General features: G+C 56.3%; 1 protein-coding gene across 1 annotated transcript; it reads left to right on the top strand.

Moving 5' to 3' along the window:
• Positions 1-381: 381 nt before the first annotated feature.
• On the top strand, positions 382-19,890 carry ARHGAP44 (Rho GTPase activating protein 44; the record flags this gene model as incomplete). The annotated part of the gene is made up of 18 exons (XM_026861261.1): positions 382-500; positions 5,733-5,772; positions 9,292-9,396; positions 9,475-9,551; positions 10,091-10,202; positions 11,051-11,127; positions 11,918-12,035; positions 13,505-13,573; positions 13,658-13,739; positions 14,547-14,674; positions 14,820-14,931; positions 16,700-16,781; positions 17,673-17,753; positions 17,842-17,955; positions 18,094-18,185; positions 18,866-19,046; positions 19,497-19,514; positions 19,806-19,890. Coding segments are annotated over exons 1-18 (1,677 nt in total), but the record flags the coding sequence as incomplete, so codon positions are not given.
• Between the last annotated feature and the right edge of the window lie 4 nt (positions 19,891-19,894).

The raw sequence follows: 19,894 nt of genomic DNA, 5'->3' as shown, positions 1-19,894 counted from the left end.
TCCCCGGGGATGCAGAGTGGTGAGGAGAGCTCAGACAGCGGCAGAAGCTGGGGACGGGGCGGTCCTTGGGCCAGCAGCCAGCCTGGACCACGATACCCAGCACCTCCAGGGGTTGCCTGGATGAGACCCAAGGGGCTTTCTCCTCCCTCCAGCACAAGTGATGGATGCTCAGCACCTTATCTAAGTTGCATGGTTGAACCTCACCTTGACAACCTCACCTCTGAGCTGGGAGGGCTCCGGCACCTTGAATTTTCTGGTGAGTGCCAGCCCCCAGGCATGTGCTGCGTCACCAGAGGGAGATGCAGGCAGGACTGGGATGGAGCCGGGCACTGTCCCCGAGGCCACATGGGATGGCAGGGCAGGCCCAGATATGGGAGTTACCGCTGCCGGCATGGGATGGCCTTGGCTGGGTTTTCGTGCCTCCCTCGTGAGCCTGCGCTCAGCCATGAGGCTATTTTTAAGCCAGAACAAACAGAAATGAGGGGAACTGGCTGTTATCAGTAATTAAACAGTGATGAAATATTTACAGGCATACTGTAGCAAGGGGGCAACCAGGGATGGGGTGAGACGGGTGTTTTGGCAGGAGGTGTGAGCAAGGGGGTCCTCGGGGCATCGTGGACATGCGCTGCCTCCGGACATGCATCCTGGCTCCTGCCTGTCCCCGCGCCGCCTGAGGCGCTGCCCGCCGGCTGGGCGTGATGGTTTTCCTGTTCAGAGAGAGAGTCCTGCGAAATCCCCATCCTGCTTTGAGTTTTGCTGGTTCAGGGTCAAATCCAAGGATGGGGGCTCCTTGTTTTGGGTGCATTGGAGGGGGACAGTGGCGGGGACAGGGAGTGGGTGCTGGTGGTGGATGGTCCAGCCAGATGGAGATGTCTGGCATCAGGAGATGCTCGAGGGAAGCACCAGCTTTGCTGTAGCTCCCCGGGTCAAGGCACTGGAAGCTCATGTAGTATTTATTTGGAAATCAACTTAATTGGCTTGATTGGTGTTGATTTCTGCTGGCAGCAAGTATATTTTGCAGAAGTGAACACCTGACCAAATCGTAGCTGCATTCCCCTCTTGTTTGCTTTTTACTCTCCATATTAATTGTCCCTTTTCTCCCAGCTGTTTGCAGGGACGCGGGTGTCTGGGTGCTGACTGAGGCTGAGGATTGCCTGGATTTGTGCTGAGAAAAACAGCTCTGGGTGAAAATCTGGAGGGGAAGGGGAGGAGTGGGCTTTTATTTGCCTAAAGGAAAGATGAAAGCAAGTGATGAACACCGGTAATCCTGGCTGCCTCTCCAAAGATTGCTCCTGCAGGATGCGTGTAATTTGCAAGACATGAAGTTTTGGGGGACTAGAGACCAGCCAGGGAAACTGGCGGGGGTCCCTGCACCCCAATTTGGGTGCTGTTGTTTGCTGAGGCCACCTTGCATGAGCAAGAATCAACAGCAATCAAGCGAAAACCACCATCTCCAGTTCCCTGGGAGAGGTCGTGTCCCAGCACAGGGGCCCTGGCTGCATCTGCCTTGTGAGACACAAGGATGGAAATACCCACGTGAAAATTAACTGTTGAAAAGACTTCCAAAGCTGATACTGGCTTAAACTGTTTTTTCTAGTGCCACCAGTTGCCTGCTCTGATGGTTGGGCCATGGGATGCTCCAGCCACCAGATAGCCCCTTCCCAGGGCTCTGCTCCATGTGTCAGACCCTTGAGCGTTGTTCATGGGTCTGGGGTTATGGGGTGAGCACAGATGGGTCCTGAACCCTGCCAAGGCACGAGGAAGAAGAGGTGACTGGGGAGGGACACAGGTTTGTGCTGGCAGGAGCTCAGCTGCCTCCTGAGCACGGCTGGAGCAGCACAGGCAGGGAGCAGATCCCGGGGTCCCTGTCACTGCTATGGCAGAGGCTGAGCTCTACATCTCTGGCTGCTTATACGGGGGCAGCAATGGGGCAAGGAGGGGTGCTAGGGTGGACTGGGGGTGCTGGGAGGGGCTGGGGGATGGCAGAAGGTGCTGGATGATGCTGGGGATGGGCTGGGGGGATATTGGGGATGGACTGGGACATGTGAGGAAGGGCTGGGGGATGCTGGGGAGGAACTGAGGGATGCTGGGAATGGACTGGGGGCATGCTGGGGATGGACTGGGGCATGTCAGGAAGGGCTGGGGGATTCCTTGGATGGGAGCAAGATGCCAGGCTGGATCAGGGAGAGCATCTCTGCTGGAGCCAGACACGCTTCCCAGCAGTGGTCACATCCAAACTTGTTCCTCTTGGTGCTGCTAATGGATTTCTGTAGGGCTGCAGTTTTCAAAACACCTTTGTGTTTTGGGGTCCAAAGTTCCACGTGGTCTGAACTAAGCACTTGAGAGCAATCCGGTAGCTGGGGCTCCTGACTCCTGGGGGAACCGACGGGCAGTTCTCCCCGGGGATGGGAAGCCAAGGCCAGAGGGGAGGCCCGGGAACCCACACACATCCTCAAGTGGGATGCTGACTGGAGCATGATGTGGGGAGGGAGAAGAAACCAGAAAGGTTTGTTGAAAAGGAAGGGTTGGGCAGAAATGCTCAGGGCTGAGCCTGCTGAAGATGCTTTGCCAAGGTCCTCAGAGAGATGCTGCCATCCCGTTCCCAGAAAAGGCAGCAGGATAGTGTTTTTCCATTGCTCTGGGTGCCCTGGGGAAATTCCTGGGTACCAGGGAGATGATACTGGGGCACCAGGGTCTGCTTGAGCAACTCTGAGTGCTGGCAAGGGCTCAGCACCCAAAAAATACCCCCCAGGCAGGAGGGAGCCCAGGGTGTGCAGGAGGGTCTCCAGCACAGACAGGCAGGACGTGTGCCTGCAGTTTGCCGCCGAGCATTGGTTGTGGCAGGTTTGCAGGATGGCTCACAAAACCATATAAGCTCCTGTAAAACCGTATTAACTTTAGGCTGAGACTTTAGAAACATAACAGATATAATGGGATTTTTCCCAGTGGCATTAGCAGCGTGGAGCTGTAATGCAATTGCAGTGTCAGGGGAGCGGGATGATGTTATTTTTTAGCCTTTACATGTAAAATGGCCACATGGAGCGGCTTGGGCAGGGCTTTCTGTGGGTTTGGAGGAGCCGCTTGCTTCTTGCTGCCCTGGATATTATTTGCAGGTTCTGGAGTGCTGCTGGCAGGACAGACAAGGGGAATCACTTGTATATTTCTGGTGCATTCTGGAATATTAATAAGGAGCTTCAGGCGGGGTGACAGGACATCAGAGCCGTGTTGTTAGCAGGACTGTGCGTGTGTGCAGGAGCAGGGTCTGTCCCTCCTGCAGCTGCTGAACTGCTTTGATGGAGCTGCAGCTGCGTTGCTGCCCCAGTACCTGTGCGGGGCCAGGCTCTCCTACGTGGCTGCTGGTGGCCTCACCCATAGGGTCCAGGTACCCTAAGACAGGACACTTCTCTCCTGCTTTGGCTTTGCAAAATCGCCCCATGGTGGCTTCTGGGGCCCCGTTCTGCCAGATGAGGCGCGGGAGCAGCTCTGGATGCTGGCGCTGGGTTCTGGCAGGACATGGTACCTGGCTCCCACCGCCACAGCCCTGCCACGTGCCTGTGCCACCACGAGTGGCTGCAGCATGTCTCCGAGGCCACGCAGAGACCCCCATCCCCATCGCAGTCTGGAGGGGAGGAGAAAGCATCCCAGCTCCCACCGATGCCAAAACCAGGTGGGGAACCCCATGCTCCCGCGGCGTGCCCATTGCTCTGCCACAGCCTAGGCCAGCTGCGTCAAGCAGCTCCAACAGCCACTTTGCTTATTCCTATCCATAAAATGCTGCAGCTTTTTTTCCCTCCCTTTCTAAAGCCAAATTAATTGCTGGCAGGCTCCCCAACCTGCTTAAGCATCCTGGGAAGTGGCAGGGCTGGCGCGGGTGTCTGTGCCGGCACTGTGGCTGGGGGATGCTCTCTGTTAAAGCCACTGAGGTTTCTCACGCTGAGGATATACTTAATAGCAGAACGAGGCCAGATTTTTGTTACCCTGACTGAAACATCATTTTCTGCTTCCTGAATGCACATCAAAGTGCAGCACGTGTTGGTTTGTCGCTGCTGGGAGAGAGACCTGCCAGCACGGGACTGTGGGGTACGCAAAATCCACCAGCAGCACAGCTGGAAGAGGAAAAAATACACTAAAAACATCACTTTTTGTGGAGCGTTTTCCCAGTGGTGCAAGGACAGGCAGGACTTATTTCTCCCCGGCCTTTTTTTGAAGTTTGGAAATGATTTCTGGGGTGCAGTGTGAGAGGCAGGGGTGTGCACTGCTGGTGCCTCACGTGGGTGCGTGATGCTCGCCCGCATCCCTGCCACCTCCTTCTCCTTTGGGATGCTAAATATAGCCCGAGCGGGTGCAGGGAAGTGGGGACGATGGATATTTGCTGCTTTCTTCCCTGTTTGTGCTAATTCTGCGGCATTTCCAACCCTGTACATAAATTATATTGAAGGTTATTTGCAGAAGAGGGGGAGGACCAGAGCAGCCCTTGCTCCCAGGCAGCCAGCGCATCGCTTGTTTCATACAGAAGATATGCATTCATTTAAATCTAGTCTTTAAAAAAAATTAAATAATTTGGGTTTTTTTTCCTTTTTTCAAACCAACTTAAATCGGACACTGGGATAGATTTCATACACAAACCGGATTTAATGCAGTTAATTTACATTTTTTAAGTTTTTGGACATGATGTATTTGCAGATGAGCCCATAGACTAAGCCCTGCCCTGGCAGGCACTGCTGCCGTGCCAGGCTCACTCTTTGAACCTTCTTTTGCTGGAGCTTATTCCTCATTTCCAGTTTTTCAATACTTCACTCTGTCTCTCAAAGCTACGAAACCAGCTTGGATAGCAGAAAGCAACCAGGGCTTAGGCAATAAAGGTGTTTTCTTAAGAAGAATGAGAGCACCAAGCTTTTGTTGTTTGTTAACAAACCTTCAGGGACTAATTGGCTAAATCACAACTCTGCCTAAATGCATCTTGACAGAGGTCATTTTTCAAAGAAAGATGATGCACTAAAGTTGGAAAAAACTCTTAATAAAATGAATAAATGATCCAGAGTGTGATCATTCAAATAAGCCTGAGCAGATCTGGCAAGGAACAGCTGCGGGGGTGTCACGGGCAGGGATGCTGCGGGTCTGTGTGTGGCCAGGGACGGTCTTGCAGAGGGGTTCTGTCTCTTTCTGCACCCCAGCACTCCTCGCTAGCAAAGACAGCGGAAGACACGAGCTCTGGAGCGGTAAATCCAGCTCCAACGTGCAGCGGGGAGGGTTACAGCGAAGCCCCGGGCAGAAGCTGCCACCACAGATACAGTTGGCTGCGTCAGACCAAAGAGGCTCAGTGGTGCGGACGGGTTGTGTCCTTGGAATCCGCGGTGCTGAGGGTGTGCCAGAGCCCTGCACGGCCCGGGGAGCTGCCTTTGTGCGTCGACACGCCGCCTCCCTGCACGGCCCTGCCTGCATCTGCCTGGGAATCTAGCACCCCTGTTCTGCTGGGGATAACGGAAAAATAAGGGGGAGATGAGGAAAGGACCCTAAATTGATGTGGGACATGGCACGCTTACAGTGAACCATGAAGATGCTCCATCCTTTGCTTATTTAGGAGATGAGGCGATGTCTGGTGGGACCAGAGAGCCTTAAATCACCAGCTGCATCCTGATGGAAAAGCACTTTCAGCCATGCCCAGGACCGCAGGGTGCAGCTGTGTGTGCCAGACCCTTCGCCAACGCTTTATGTTCTTCCTTGTCTTTCAGGGCTGAGAAGACGGAGGTTTTGAGTGAAGATCTCCTGCAGGTGAGGTCCTCTGCAGCTGGCCTGACCTGCACCCAGCATGCCCATGGGTGCCCAGGCATGCACCCATGGGTGCTGGATGCAGCAGCAGCTCCACACCGGTCGGTGCCATGGTGCCCCGCAGCCATGAGATGGGCTGGGAAGAGGAGAAGGGGTTGGGAGCGTGGGAAGCAGCATTGGCTCCCTCCCACACGCCTTCCCAGGCCTTTCCCAGCCCAATTTTCAGGTCAGCTGGAATCGGATCCAGTCCTGTCTCTGCCAGGATGGCAACCTGATACGGCCTGGCCGGATTGCGGGTGCCTGTGTCTCCCGTCTCTGCTGCAAAACCTGCCCTGGGGATGGGACATGTGACAGCAGGGGACGGTCCCCAGAGCTGATGGGATAGGCTTTCCCCAAAGCTGATGGATCGAACAACTTCAGCAAAACAGCCTGAGCCAAAAACCTCCTGGAGCATCGGCTGTGATGCTGGGGTCACGGCCTCTGGGAAGAATCTTGGTGCTTTTTGCTTCTTGCACACCCCAGGGAGGGAGGTGGCTGAGGAAGTGACAGCAAAGAGACGTGAATTCACAAATCCATCACTGAATTAACAGGTTTCTAACTCACACATTCTCTAAATCATCACTCGTAACTCGGGCACTGATGAGCAAAACACACAACCCCCACAACAACCCCCAGCAGCACTAGGGGCTTGGGGAGGAGTGGCTGGAGAGCTGCCAGTCAGAGAGGGACCTGGGGGGGTGACTGACAGCCGGCTGAACAGGAGCCAGCAGTGTGCCCAGGGGGCCAAGAAGGCCAATGGCATCCTGGCTTGTGTCAGCACTAGCGTGGCCAGCAGGGACAGGGAAGGGATCTGAGCCCTGTGCTCGGCACTGGGGAGGCTGCACCTCGATTCCTGGGTTCAGTTTTGGGCCCCTCACCCCAAAAAGGCCATTGAATGACTCGAGCGTGTCCAGAGAAGGGCAACGGAGCTGGGGCAGGGTCTGGAGCACAGGTCTGCTGGGGAGCGGCTGGGGGAACTGGGGGGGTTCAGTCTGGAGAAGAGGAGGCTGAGGGGAGACCTCCTGGCCCTCTGCAACTCCCTGACAGGAGGGGGCAGAGAGGGGGGATGAGTCTCTGGAGCCAAGGCCTCAGCGCCAGGCCCCGAGGGAATGGCCTCAAGCTGCCCAGGGCAGGGTCAGGCTGGCTCTGAGGAAGGATTTCTGTGCAGAAGGGGCTGTTGGGTGTTGGAATGGGCTGCCCAGAGCAGGGGGGGAGTCCCCATCCCTGGAGGGGTTGAAGAGTCGGGTTGACCCAGTGCTGAGGGATCTGGTGGAGTTGGGAACGGTCAGGGTGAGGGTCATGGTTGGGCTGGAGGAGCTTCAGGGTCTTCTCCAACCGAGATGATTCTGGGATTCTAAACCAGCTGCCCAGCTCCTCCTCCATCACAGCGTGGGCATTCCCTGGCATCAGCCAGTCCAGGTGCTGTTGGGGCCACTTCAAAACTTGTTTGATGTATTTACACCTTCCTGCTTGTCAGTTTGGTCGGTGCCATTGCTGTCAGGTAGTGGATTCTGCAGAAGCAGCCAGAGAAGCACTGTGCAGGGCTGCTGGTGACAGGAGGCAGCGCCCAGCAGGTGACAGTGACCTTTAGCTCTTTCTGGCCACTGTGTCCTGCCTGTGTGTTGCTCTCGCTTGGACCTAGTGCCACTGCTTCCTGCACATATCAGGCTTTGTCCAGAGCTGTGTGTTAGCCCAAAACATGAGCAGGGTTCGGGTTGGCCATTGCTAAAGGGGTAAGGTGAAACCACGCTGGAAGAGAGTGAAATGAAGGCATTTGCAAACGTCCCAGCCGCCTGCCTTGGTTAATCCCTCCCATGGCTTCTTGCTGCTTTACCGGGGATGTAGCAGCCGTTTTGCTGCTTTACTGGGGATTTAGCAGCCGTTCCCATCGTGGCTGGGACCAGCCCGGCCTGTGCAGGGGGAGTGAGGTTGGGCTTTGGTTGTGCCGGCACCGCATGGGTTCCTGGGGGGTTGGTAGTTTGGTTTGCTGTTGGGCGGTGCTGCCCTCACAGTTTGCACCCTTCCGAGTCAGTCTTCAGACTTCGGGATTTGGGTTTTTTGTCCTTTCTTCAGCACCAGTGCTGAGGGCAGGGATGGGCAGGGCGAGGGGTGATGTGCCCCGCTGTTGGGGATGGGCAGTCCTGGTAGGATGGAGTGGAGGGGAGCTGAGTGCTCCCTGCCACCAGCAGCTAGGGGGAGCATCAATAATGAAACTTTTTTTCTTTCTATTTTAATTTTTGGTGTTTCTCCTTGCAAGCTCTGAGGTCCCCATGGCCCCTTGGAACTGGGAGGCAGACCCTGCTCTTACAGCCTCCGGTGACATCCCGGCACTAGGTACATCTGTGCCGGCACTCTCAAGGGCAGACCTGGCTTCAGCAACGCTGCTCAGGGGGTTTTTACACCTTTTGGAGATAATTCAGTGGGGATGGTGGTCGGTGCAGCCTTGTCTGGGTATCTCCTGAAGAGTCAGTCATGTTTGAGGGGGCCTGTCTCCAGGGCTGGGGGGAGTCCAAACCCTTCCTTGCATTTACCTAATTGCCTCCAGTTTGGCTCATCTAGGTGGGTGTGCATTCACATATGTGCCCTTCTGAATGTCTTACCCCTTTCTTGCAACATATACATGATCATTTTTATATATATTAAATGTATGTTATTTTTATAGAGAGAATTTATATATATATATATATATATATCTCTCCACACATGTCTGTATATGTGTTGCAAGGAGCATGTCTGGTGCAGGGATGGCAGAGGCCTCAGCCAAGCATCATGGAGATTTTTTTTTTTTAATATATAAAAATAATATATTTTTATGTTATTATTATATATAGTATATGTTACCAGTACTATATATTGTAGTGGTGGAGGGCAGCTCAGTTCGGGTGCCAGGCTCCCGTGAGATGCCTCCTGCCCCACGGACTCACTGCAGGCTCAGCAGTTCTGCTTCTCCCGGCCAGGGAGGATTATTTTTTTTCCCCAGATCATTTCCCAAGATTTTGAGCTTTCCACGTTTTCCTCACGTCTCTCAGCTTTGGTTTTCAGCAGATCTTGGTTGCTTACATTTAATGACTCATCTTCTGAGGTTTGGGATGAATTGCTTGATTTAATCAATGCAGAGGTAAATAAGGTAATTTTCAGCCCCAGGTTAGAGTACTGGGCAGTTTGGTTTGTGGCAGGGCTCAGCTGGGGACAGCTGGGGACAGACACCTCCTGCCCTTGCCTGGGGACACAGGGGCTTTGGAGGTTGGTCTGGATCCAGCCCTCAGCCTTGCTCAGGGGTGCGATGGGGCAGCCTCAGCCTGGTGAAATCTTCTGCTTAAATCATCCCTGTCCTGGGAAGGGGTTGGGCTCTGGGGCTGTCGCATCCAATGCAGCAGCAATTAAAAACCACTTGATTGAAAAGCAAGAAGTCCCTTATGTGGCTGGACAGCGGGTGCGGGATCAGGCCAGATACCCCGGTGATGGGCCCCACTGCATCCGCAGGTGGAGAAGCGCCTGGAGCTGGTGAAGCAGGTCTCCCACAGCACCCACAAGAAGCTGACGGCATGTCTGCAGGGCCAGCAAGGCGTGGACGCCGACAAGCGCTCGGTGAGGCTTTGGCAGGGCTCTGAGGGGCGGCGGCAGCGGCGGGGTGGCGGAGTGGGAAACGCAGCCCTCTCTTTGCAGAAGAAGCTGCCGCTGACGACGCTGGCCCAGTGCTTGATGGAGGGATCGGCTGTGCTGGGCGACGACTCCCTGCTGGGGTAAGGGGGCCCTGGGTCTCCCCCCGGCGCTCTGCCGTGCCAGGGGCTGCTGGGATGCCAGGAGGCTGCTGTAACTGCAGCCGTCCCTTATCTGTGATGCTGGATAACGGGGTGTTGGACGGGCTGGGGTGTTCGTGTGATCTCAGTTGTCCAGGGCTTTCCTTTATTCTTCTCCTCCTTGTGATGAGCTGGAGTCCTTTAGTCATACAGTATACAGTGTAAACTATATATTTCTTTCTATCTATCTATCTATCTATCTATCTATCTATCTATCTATCTATCTATCTATCTATCTATCTATCTATCATATCTCTCTCTCTCTCTCTTAAGAAAATCCATACAGTTTCAGACTATAATTGGTCCAATAGTTAAGGAATGAGATTTTCCTAACGCCTGGGGTGGCCGCGGTCCCCAGGCTGCTGCCCTCCCTCCAGCCATCTGCCAAGGAGGGGCTGTCCCCTCCAGGGGTTTGGGGCGCAGGGTGGCTGCCCATCGCCCCCCCAGCGCCCGCGGTGCCCAGCCCTGCCGTGCCCTTGCAGAAAGATGCTGCGGCTGTGCGGGGAGGCGGAGGACAAGCTGGCTCAGGAGCTCATCCACTTCGAGCTGCAGGTGGAGAGGGATGTCATCGAGCCCCTCTTCGTGCTGGCTGAGGTGAGCGCCGGCGGGGACTTCGCTGGGTCGGGGTGTCACTGTGCTGGGGACTCACATCCAAAACAAGCCAGGGAAAAGCAGGGTTTTGCTGCATATTTGGTTCCTGACCCCTGTGAGAGACCTTCCCCCTCTGAGACTTCTGCTAATTGCTTTAAATGACAGGCAGCATTTGCACGTTCAGCTGGGCTGGCTGCTGGGGCAGCGGTCCTGCTGGGCTCCTTCGCCCGCTCTCCCTGCTCTTGCTCTTTTCTGCCTTCCCTGAAGGCAGAGGCATTAACACTCTTATTTCTGACCCATTTTTCCAAGCTCCAAACACACACCATTGTTTGGGAATTTTTTCCCCCTCCTTTTTCCCCTTGCTGCCATCTTTCTTTTTCAGTTTTTCCCAATGCTTTTTTCCCTGCTTTTACATCAAGCAAATTGTCCTCGGCTTGGTTCTGGGTTTATCTTCCCCAGCAGAAACAAAAGCTTTATCACACTGCTGGTGTTCAGGGCTTTCAACCGTTACTAAATCCCTCTGCAAACAGTGCCTGTGTGTGGGAGGCTTTGCACTGCCATCCCCAAAAGCCCTTTTCCTGCCTTCACCCAGCTCCCCACTGCAGGAAGCTTTGATTCACCCAAGGATGCTCCTTTCAGGGATGTGGGTTCTGCAGTCAGGGCTGGCGGGGGGTGGCACAGCCCGGGTGGGGACACAGAGGAGGGACGAGCTGTGCCATCTTCCCTAGTGATGTTAAAATAAGGAGCTGCACCCTTATCCACCCAGCTTGCACCAGTCGCAGTCAGGTATGACCTGCCCTGACACCTCTCCACAGGTGTTTATCTTCTCCCATTTCCATGTGCTGCTGCAGGTTGAAATCCCAAATATCCAAAAGCAGAGGAAGCACTTGGCGAAGCTCGTGCTGGACATGGACTCCTCCAGGACACGGTAGGAAACCGCTTCAAAGCTGTTCTATAAAAAATAAAAATTCCCAAGCGATGGGTAGTGCTGGGGAGGGCATGTCCTGGAGCCCGGGTACCACAGCTACCCTGGGACAGTAAGTTTCAGTCATGTCACTGTTCACCTTTAAGTCAAGCTCTGCAATGAGCCAACATTTCTGCTTTTGTCTGCAGAACCGTAGATCCCTTTTCCTCGCTTGCCCTCTGCAGAAAAGAGTATTTTTTTCTGGCACAAGTCTTTAATTTTCCTCTTTTCCCTATCTTGGTGAGTTCTTACATGATAGCAAAGAGCCTAGTGCTCCTGCTGCTCTAGAGTAGTGCTGGGGTGGAGCTGGGATGACCCTTGGGATCATCCTGTGTCCCAGACACTGTGCTTTGGGTTTTTCCTGGAGCCGTTGGGCTGGCCAAGCCCCTCACATGACAGCATGCCCTGGGTAGAGGTCTGGGAGGCGTCTGTACTTCCCAGCATCATGTCCAGGCTCGCCCATCACCTTCCTCTCTCCTCCTGCCTGGGTGGGGCTTGTTCTCCTGCTGAAAATAATTGTATAATTAGAGCCCAGTGCATGCAGCGGGTTGTGGGGACTGGGGATGTTTTGGGTTGGGAGTGGATTCGGCATTCCAGCTGGGGTTGGGACCATCTCTGTAGTGCTCAGCCTGGGGACTATGGTGGGCTTGGCTGAGGGGGGTCCCTGGGCAGCCCTCCAAGTCTGCTGGGATCCAGCCACTGCTCTGCACGGGTCCCCATCCCTCGCCGTGACAGCTCTGCCCTCTCTGTGCAGGTGGCAGCAGTCTGCAAAGTCCTCGGGTTTGGCCAGCAACCTGCAGCCCTCGGGCGCCAAAGCCGATGCTCTCAGGGAGGAGATGGAGGAGGCGGCCAACAGAGTGGAGATTTGCAGGGTACCCGGGGTGCCGGGGGGGATCGCTTCTTGCTGAGTGTGGGGATCTTGGTGTCCTGAGCACAGCGGAAAACCTGCAGCCTCTCCTCTTACCCTGTTCTTCACCCCTTCCTTACCCCATTGCCCGGGATGAACACTCCTTCAGCTGGTCCCCTGCCCAGACGCAGCCTGGTGGCAGTGGGCGATGCTCACCAGCCAAGCAGGGTGTCACTGGTTCCTCTGTCCCCATCCTCCATGTCCCTTTGGAGGCAGAAAGCATTCCCTTCCCAGGGCACCTGTCCCAGCAGGAGCCGGCGAGCTCAGCACCGAGCACACCCACCCCTGGCACAGAGACCCGCGGGAAGTGCTGAGCCCCCGTGTGCCACCCGGCCATGCCACCCCCCGCCATCCCACGGGAGCACAAGCCACCCAGCTGGTTGTGTTGGGTGGGAAAAGTGTCTGAGCGAGGGGGGACGCTGCTGCCAGCACCTTCATCACAGGCTGTGGCATTCAGTGGTGAAACCCACAGGCAATTTTGTGTGGCTTTTATATTCCTCTGGGGCAGAAAATGCAAAGGGCTGGGTGAACCTTGTGCTATAGGTTTTGGACAGGTTTTGGGCAGGAGATGGAGCTGGGTGCATGTCTTAAATCCTGGTGGTTTTTTCCAGGCCCACAACCAGAATCTGTGTAGCCTTTAAAATTCAGCCTCAAACTCATGCTCTGTCCCCCCATCTCAGAGCATCGCAGCCCCACGTGCCCAGCAATTCTCAGCAAACCAGCTAGGCCAGGAGCTTACCCCAGTATATTCACCGTACGGATGATGGGTGTTGCAGCTGGGACATGCCCACAGTGTTTTAAAAACCTGCTGGTTCTCCTCCAGTTGAGTTATCCAAAGGGATTCTCAGAAAGGAGCAATTTGGGGACTGGCAGAGTCTGTTTTGTGTGAGGACAGAAACATGTGTCCTGGTGCCAAAGGGCTTGTTGCAATTCAGAGCAAGAAGCACCCGATGCCCCGTCAGCCTGGTCTGCACCGAGTGCTTGGATGCCACCCCCAGCAGCTGAGCAGCAATTAGCCCTGTGGTTAATGAGCCACTTGCATGTGAGGAGCAATGCAACAAGGTGCTGGGACGAGCAAACTTGGGGTTTAATTTGTGCCCTGCGGCCCTCTGGGATGTGCAGCCTTTGGCTGACAGGTTGCTTCCAAGTGACTTCCAGAGAGCTCATTGCAAAGCGCTGGATAATTGTGGGCTCTGGAAGGAGAGGCGGAGGCAAGCGTGGAGCCATTTGCACAGCAGCAGAAAGCAAACCCCGCTGGTGCTGCTGTATATTCAACATCCCAAGCACATCTCAAACGGGTTCTGCAACATGCCACGTGGCATGTTGGCTCCTGGTGTGACCCAACTGGTCCCTCCTGGTGGCCTCCAAAAGGAACATCACAGTGGCATCAGGGCAGCACGAGTGGGACGGCAATTAATTCTCTGCTCTCTGCAGGACCAGCTCTCGGCTGACATGTACAATTTTGTGGCCAAAGAAGTAGACTATGCAAACTATTTTCAAACCGTAAGTGCCACCCATCCCCACGGGACTCCTTGGTCCCTGTCCCCGGCCATAGGGGTGACAGCCGGTGCTGTCTCTCCCCCCCAGCTGATCGAGGTGCAGGCAGAGTACCATCGGAAATCCTTAGCGCTTTTGCAGAATGTCCTGCCTCAAATTAAAGCCCAGCAGGGTAAGTGCCCGTGGGGTCTGTCCCGCTCCTGCATGCGACACCGAGGGCTCTGCCTCACTCCGGAGCCACATGGGGCTTTGCTGCGGCGATGAGCCGGCTGCGGCGTGACCCCGCGGCACAGCGTGGTGCTGGGTTTGTGGCTCAGCATCCTCTCTGGGCTCGCCCCCGCTGCATCCCGCCTGCCCGAAGCTGGGGAGGGCATCTCCATCCCGCTCGGTCACAGGGGGCAGGATCCGGCCCGCTTCACAGGGAGCAGGTGAAACCTGCCTGAATATCCCCATCAGGCACAGCACCAGGGGTGGGAACCCAGCGCCAAGGGGGGGTCTTGGGGCTTGGCTTTGCACTGTGCGACCTCCAGAGGAGCTGGGCTGGGAGACAGAGGTCACAGCACATTCCCCGGGGCAGGGCTCGGGGTGCTGCCATAGCTGCAGCGAGGCAGGGAGTGATTTGTATTTTATTTTTTTCTCTCGATCCCACAAAATATTCCTGCCTCAAACTGTGATGGAAGAAGGGGGAATATATTGCAAAGGTTTGCTCGTGATTGCTCCCCCCGGAAAACGTTATCCAGCCCCTTTGAAATGTCCCGTGTGATGATTGGAAAACATTTTGTTTGGATTTCATCTTTAAAAAGCACTTCCCGAGCTGCCCAGGACAGAGGTGCGGGGTCCTGTTGTTTTAGCAACACCCAAACGGAGTATTTTGCTGACGAAACGCTGTGATCCAAGGGCCTTTCGGGGAGGGGATGCCAGATCCGGCACCGTCCCCGCCGTGCCCTCCCCCTCCTCTCACCCCCTCTGCCCGTCACAGAGGCGTGGATGGAGAAGCCCTCCTTCGGGAAGCCCTTGGAGGAGCACCTGGCCGTCAGCGGGCGGGAGATCGCCTTCCCCGTGGAGGCGTGCGTGACGATGCTGCTGGAGTGCGGCATGCAGGAGGAGGTAGGGCCCGTGTCCTACCACCCTCGGTTGGGCAGCATGGAAGGGGACATGGGTACCTCCAAGGTGGGAAGAAGGAACTGGGGGGGCTTTGGGGACATCCCCAACCCCAAAGCTTGTCCAACGCTCTCCCGTGTCCTCTGCCAAGGGTCTCTTCCGAGTGGCTCCCTCAGCCTCCAAGCTGAAGAAGCTCAAGGCCGCCCTGGACTGCTGCGTGGTGGACGTGCAGGAGTACTCGGCTGACCCACACGCCATCGCAGGTAGAGGCTGCCTCAGGGTGGGGGGTTGGCGGTATGTGGGACAGCCCATCCAGCCACCAGGCACCATCCCTGGGCACCCAGAGGGTGGTCACCAGTGATCACCAGTCTGGTTGGCAGCCAGTAACTAGCAGTGTAGTCCAGGGATTGATACTGGGTCCAATCCTGATTAACGTCTTCATTAATGACCCAGATGATGGGGCAGGGTGCACCCTCAGCACGTTGGCAGGTGACACCAAGCTGGAGGAGTGGCTGATGCCATCCCGAGGTGCTGCCGTCCTGAGGGACACGGACAGGCTGCAGAAATGGGCTGAGAGAGACCTCATTCAGCAAGGGGAAGTGCCAGGTCCAGTCCCTGGCACCAGGACATGCTGGGGATCACCCATCTGGAAGGCAGCTTGGAAGAGATGACCCTGGGGGTCCTGGTGGCCACCAAAATAGCCAGCAATGGGCCCTTGTGGCACACTGAATGTGAATGGTGTCGGGCTGCTTTGGGAGGAGTGATGCCAGCAGGTCAAGGGAGATGATCCTTCCAGTCCTGGGCACAAGAGACATGGATGTACTAGAGAGAGCCCAGTGAAGGGCTGTGAAGATGCTGAAGGGCCTGGAGAGATGGCTCAGGAAGATCTCATCAATGTATATAAAAACCTGAAGGGAGGGTACAAAGAAGACAGATCTCTTTCAAGTGGTGGCCAGTGCCAGGACCAGAGGCAGTGTGGAACACATGAGGTTCCCTCTGAACATCAGGAGACACTTTGTCACTGTGGGGATGACCTAACACTGTCACAGGTTGCCCAAGGAGGTGGTGGAGTATCTCCATCCTTGGAGATAATCAAAAGCCATCAGGACACAGTCACAAGCAGCCAGCTTTGGTGGTCCTGCTGGAGCAGGGGGTTGGGCCAGATGACCTTCAGAGATCCCTTCCAACCTCAATCCTTCTGTGATCTGTCCCAGAGCCTTTTAACATCAAAGACAGAATATATGGGGGGCAAATACAGGTGAAGGAATACAGTTCTTGGTGAAATTAGGGGTGTTTAGGAGCTACCATCCACCAAGGAGCACAAACCCCAACCCACACATCCCCTCCCTGGCCAAGGGCTTGAGCAGTGCTTTTGGTCACAGGTGTTGAAGAAAACAGGGATGCAATCATAATCCAAGGCAGCAGTGGGGCCCTGGTGACACTAATGAGAGTGACACTAATGAGTGTGACACTGACCAGGAGAGGCTCTGCAGGAGCAGGGAGCAGTTGAGAAGATTGACACGTGTTATCATCAAGCTTGCCATCTTCTCTACCTCTAACAGGGTGGAGACCCTCTCCAAGCACAGATCTGAACTCGTGGGGCTGGTATTAAGCATGAATTGGGTTTAAATGCCAGTCAGCTGCTCCCCTCCTGGGCTGGTCTCTCCGATGGGTGCAGGATTGGACCCTGGTTTCCTATTGACTGCAATGGGAACCTCTTCCCAGTGTGAGGAGCTGCAAATGTCCTGGGCAAAAACGTGGGATGAAGAGCTGAGAATGCTGCGTGGAGGCAAGAAGAGTGGAGGGAATCGGGGGGCTGCTAAGAGAGACTGGGTGGAGGTGGCAAGGTGGTTGCTGGGGTCAGGGGATGCTATGGGCTCCCCCAAGCCAGGGAAACTAGCGGGTGCTTTGGGATGTGATGTGGGAAGGCCGGGAGGGATAAGAGTCAAAATGCTGAGGAGCAAAACCACTTGGTGCCCATTAGCTGGTGCCACCCGCAGTGCCGAGCCCTGTGTCCCTTGTGTGCTGCAGGAGCCCTCAAGTCCTACCTGCGAGAGCTGCCGGAGCCTTTGATGACGTTCGAGCTGTACGAGGAGTGGATCCAGGCCTCCAAGTGAGTCTGGAGTGTCCCCCTCATTCCTCTGTGACATGAATGGTGGCATCTTGGGCTCTTATGGATGATTTGGGGGCCATGAGTTATTTCTGACATGGCTTACATCCATTTGGGATATCTGAGAGCTGGGAGGGTTCCTGTGATGTTCCTTGAGCATGGTGGGTCCCGGCAGTGAGGGTGGCCCTGGTGTCCCCTGACCCTTATGTCCCCAGAGCACCCTGGCCAAGGTGGCTGAGCTCTCCCAGCACCTTCCAGCAAGCCCTTGGGTGCTGGGCGCTGGTGTCATTTCTGGACGGGTGTGTAAACCCCAGGGGACAGCTGGCCAGGGGAGCTCTCACCTGCTTTTCTGGGGTGCTCTGCACCATGGAACCCCCAAGCCCAGCAGGACTGGGCCAGCTGAGGTGGCACCATCATGTCTGCTCCGCCGTGGGAGATGTTTGGGGTATGGGGATGTTAGGCAGAGGGAGGTGGGAGAAGGAGCATCTCCTTTTGGGGTGGGAACCACCTCAGTGGTGCCTCAATATTGGTCTGACCACATCCCCCATCTGCCCTGGGAGTGCTGGAGCACGGCAGGGACACAGTGGTGGCTCAATGGAGGGGACAGTCCCTGGGGGTGGCATGGGGGGGAGTGGGCTGTTGTTTTGGGGAGCTGTTTGTAGTAATGTCCTGTTCCAAAGCAAACACATCCCTGAAACACGAACCTCAGGGACTCTGTGGAGGAGTGGGGAGAGAACCAGCGGTCTGCCACCGAAAGGTTTCCTTCTCATTTTGGATGGATTACTTGGGGTTAATTTACTTACATAATGTTGGTGGTAGCCCGAGGGTCTCGCAGGGTCCCCAAGGGCCTCAGGTTGGGGACAGGGGCTGAGCCTCTCACCCACCTCTCCGCAGCATCCCAGAGCAGGAGAAGCGGCTGCAGGCTCTCTGGAGCGCCTGTGAGAAGCTGCCCAAAGCCAACTACAACAACATCAGGTGAGCCCGGGGCTGGTGGGACCCGGGGAGGGGCTGGAGAGGAGGGTGTGATCCTGATACAGCGACACGGCTTGGCTCTGCTCTCCAGGTACCTGATTAAATTCTTGGCCAAGCTGACCGAGTACCAGGACACGAATAAAATGACACCGAGCAATGTGGCCATCGTGCTGGGGCCTAACCTCCTCTGGCCACAGGCGGATGGGTAAGGTAGCCAGGTGGAGAGTGAGTGTGCCAGAGGGATGCTGGGGATGGGGGTGAGGAGGGTCCAAGGGCCAGGATCCCCCTGAGAATAAGGCTGGGCTGTGGTGGGGTTGCTGAGCTGCTGCCCTCCCCCTTGCAGGAACATGACAGAGATGATGACGACTGTCTCGCTGCAGATCGTGGGCATCATCGAGCCGCTCATCCAGCACGCCGACTGGTTCTTCCCTGGAGGTAGGCTGTGCCCTAGAGGGGTGCGATGGGCTTTGTGGGATCTCCCAGCCCTCCCTGGGGAGCAGGGGCTGAGCGCCTGTACTTATTTTTGCCATCCCCCTCTGCTTGGGGCTCAGGCAGAGATCTGGCAAGACTCTGAGCCCAACCCAGCCACTCTGAGAACCCCCCGGCATTCCTGTGGTACCAGTCTGGAGCACAGGTCTGCTGGGGACCGGCTGAGGGAACTGGGGGGGTTCAGTCTGGAGAAGAGGAGGCTGAGGGGAGACCTCCTGGCCCTCTGCAACTCCCTGCCAGGAGGGGGCAGAGAGGGGGGATGAGTCTCTGGAGCCAAGGCCCCAGCGCCAGGCCCAGAGGGAATGGCCTCAAGCTGCCCAGGGCAGGGTCAGGCTGGCTCTGAGGAAGGATTTCTGTGCAGAAGGGGCTGTTGGGCGTTGGAATGGGCTGCCCAGGGCAGGGGGGGAGTCCCCATCCCTGGAGGGGTTGAAGAGTCGGGCTGAGCCAGCGCTGAGGGATCTGGTGGAGTTGGGAACGGTCAGGGTGAGGGTCATGGTTGGACTGGAGGAGCTTCAAGGGCTTTTCCAACCCAGATGATTCTGGGATTCTGTAATACTCCCCCATCTCCACCCCTCACTGAGGACACACAACCCAGCGTGTCCCCCCTCTCCTTTCCCCCTCCCCAGACATCGAGTTCAACGTGACAGGCAACTACGGCAGCCCCATGCACGTCAACCACAATGCCAACTACAGCTCCATGCCCTCCCCGGACATGGACCACGCCGACCGCCGGCAGCACGACCAGGCCCGGCGGCCCCTCAGCGTGGCCACGGACAACATGATGCTGGAGTTCTACAAGAAGGATGGGTAGGGTCTTTGCAGTGCCAGGGTTTGGAGAGAGGCAGGAGGTGGCATTGCCACCACCCTGGGAGGGGGTGGCAGTGGGCTGGTGGATGTTGGGTGGTCCCGGTGAGTGGAGGACCCCCTGCTCTCCGTGCTGGGCTCTTGAGGGTGCTCAGGTGAGCCCAGGGCTTGGTGCCTGCCCCCAGCCTGCTGGAGATGGCAGTGGGGTGGCCTGTGATGTGGCACTGGGGCTGTGCCACGCTGGGGTCAGGTACCCTGGTGTCCCCAAGGTCTGTGGGCTCTGCTCCAGTGGAAAGTTCCCCACACCCAGCCTGTGTGTGCCCCCGCCATGCCACCTCAGAGGGGCTGCAGACAGTGAGGTGGGCTCCAGAAAGCACCGCCGGGGCTTTCTCTGTGCACTGTCGTTTTAGGGGTTTTTTTTACACTAATAATGGTGTGTTTCTGCCCATGCAGCCTTAGGAAAATCCAAAGGTACTGTACCCTCTGCAGTGGTGCTGGGACACTGCTGGGAGGATGCTGGGAATGTGCTGGGATGGGGCTGGCTGGTTGCTTGGGAGGGTGCTGGGAGGGTGCTGGTGCCTGCTGGTCACTGGGGAAGGGAGAGGTGGCCGGTGGGTGACACCAGCGTGTCCCACCCCTGTTGCCATGGGGGTTAATTCCCAGCAGCTTCCTGGTGCTGGAGATGTTTTTAGGGACCAGGCACCCCGAAGGAGCGGGGCTGCGGCACTGGTGCTGAGAGCCTGTCTCCATGTGTCCCCCCAGCATGGGCGTCAGGGTGATGGACACCTCGTGGGTGGCTCGCCGAGGCACCTCAGGGGCGCGCAAGGCATCCTCCACCCCTCCGGCCGCTC

Source organism: Athene cunicularia, assembly GCF_003259725.1.
Source record: "Athene cunicularia isolate RWA chromosome 18 unlocalized genomic scaffold, athCun1 chr18_part1, whole genome shotgun sequence".
Lineage (NCBI taxonomy): Eukaryota > Metazoa > Chordata > Aves > Strigiformes > Strigidae > Athene > Athene cunicularia.
This window is presented reverse-complemented; position numbering and strand designations above follow the sequence as displayed.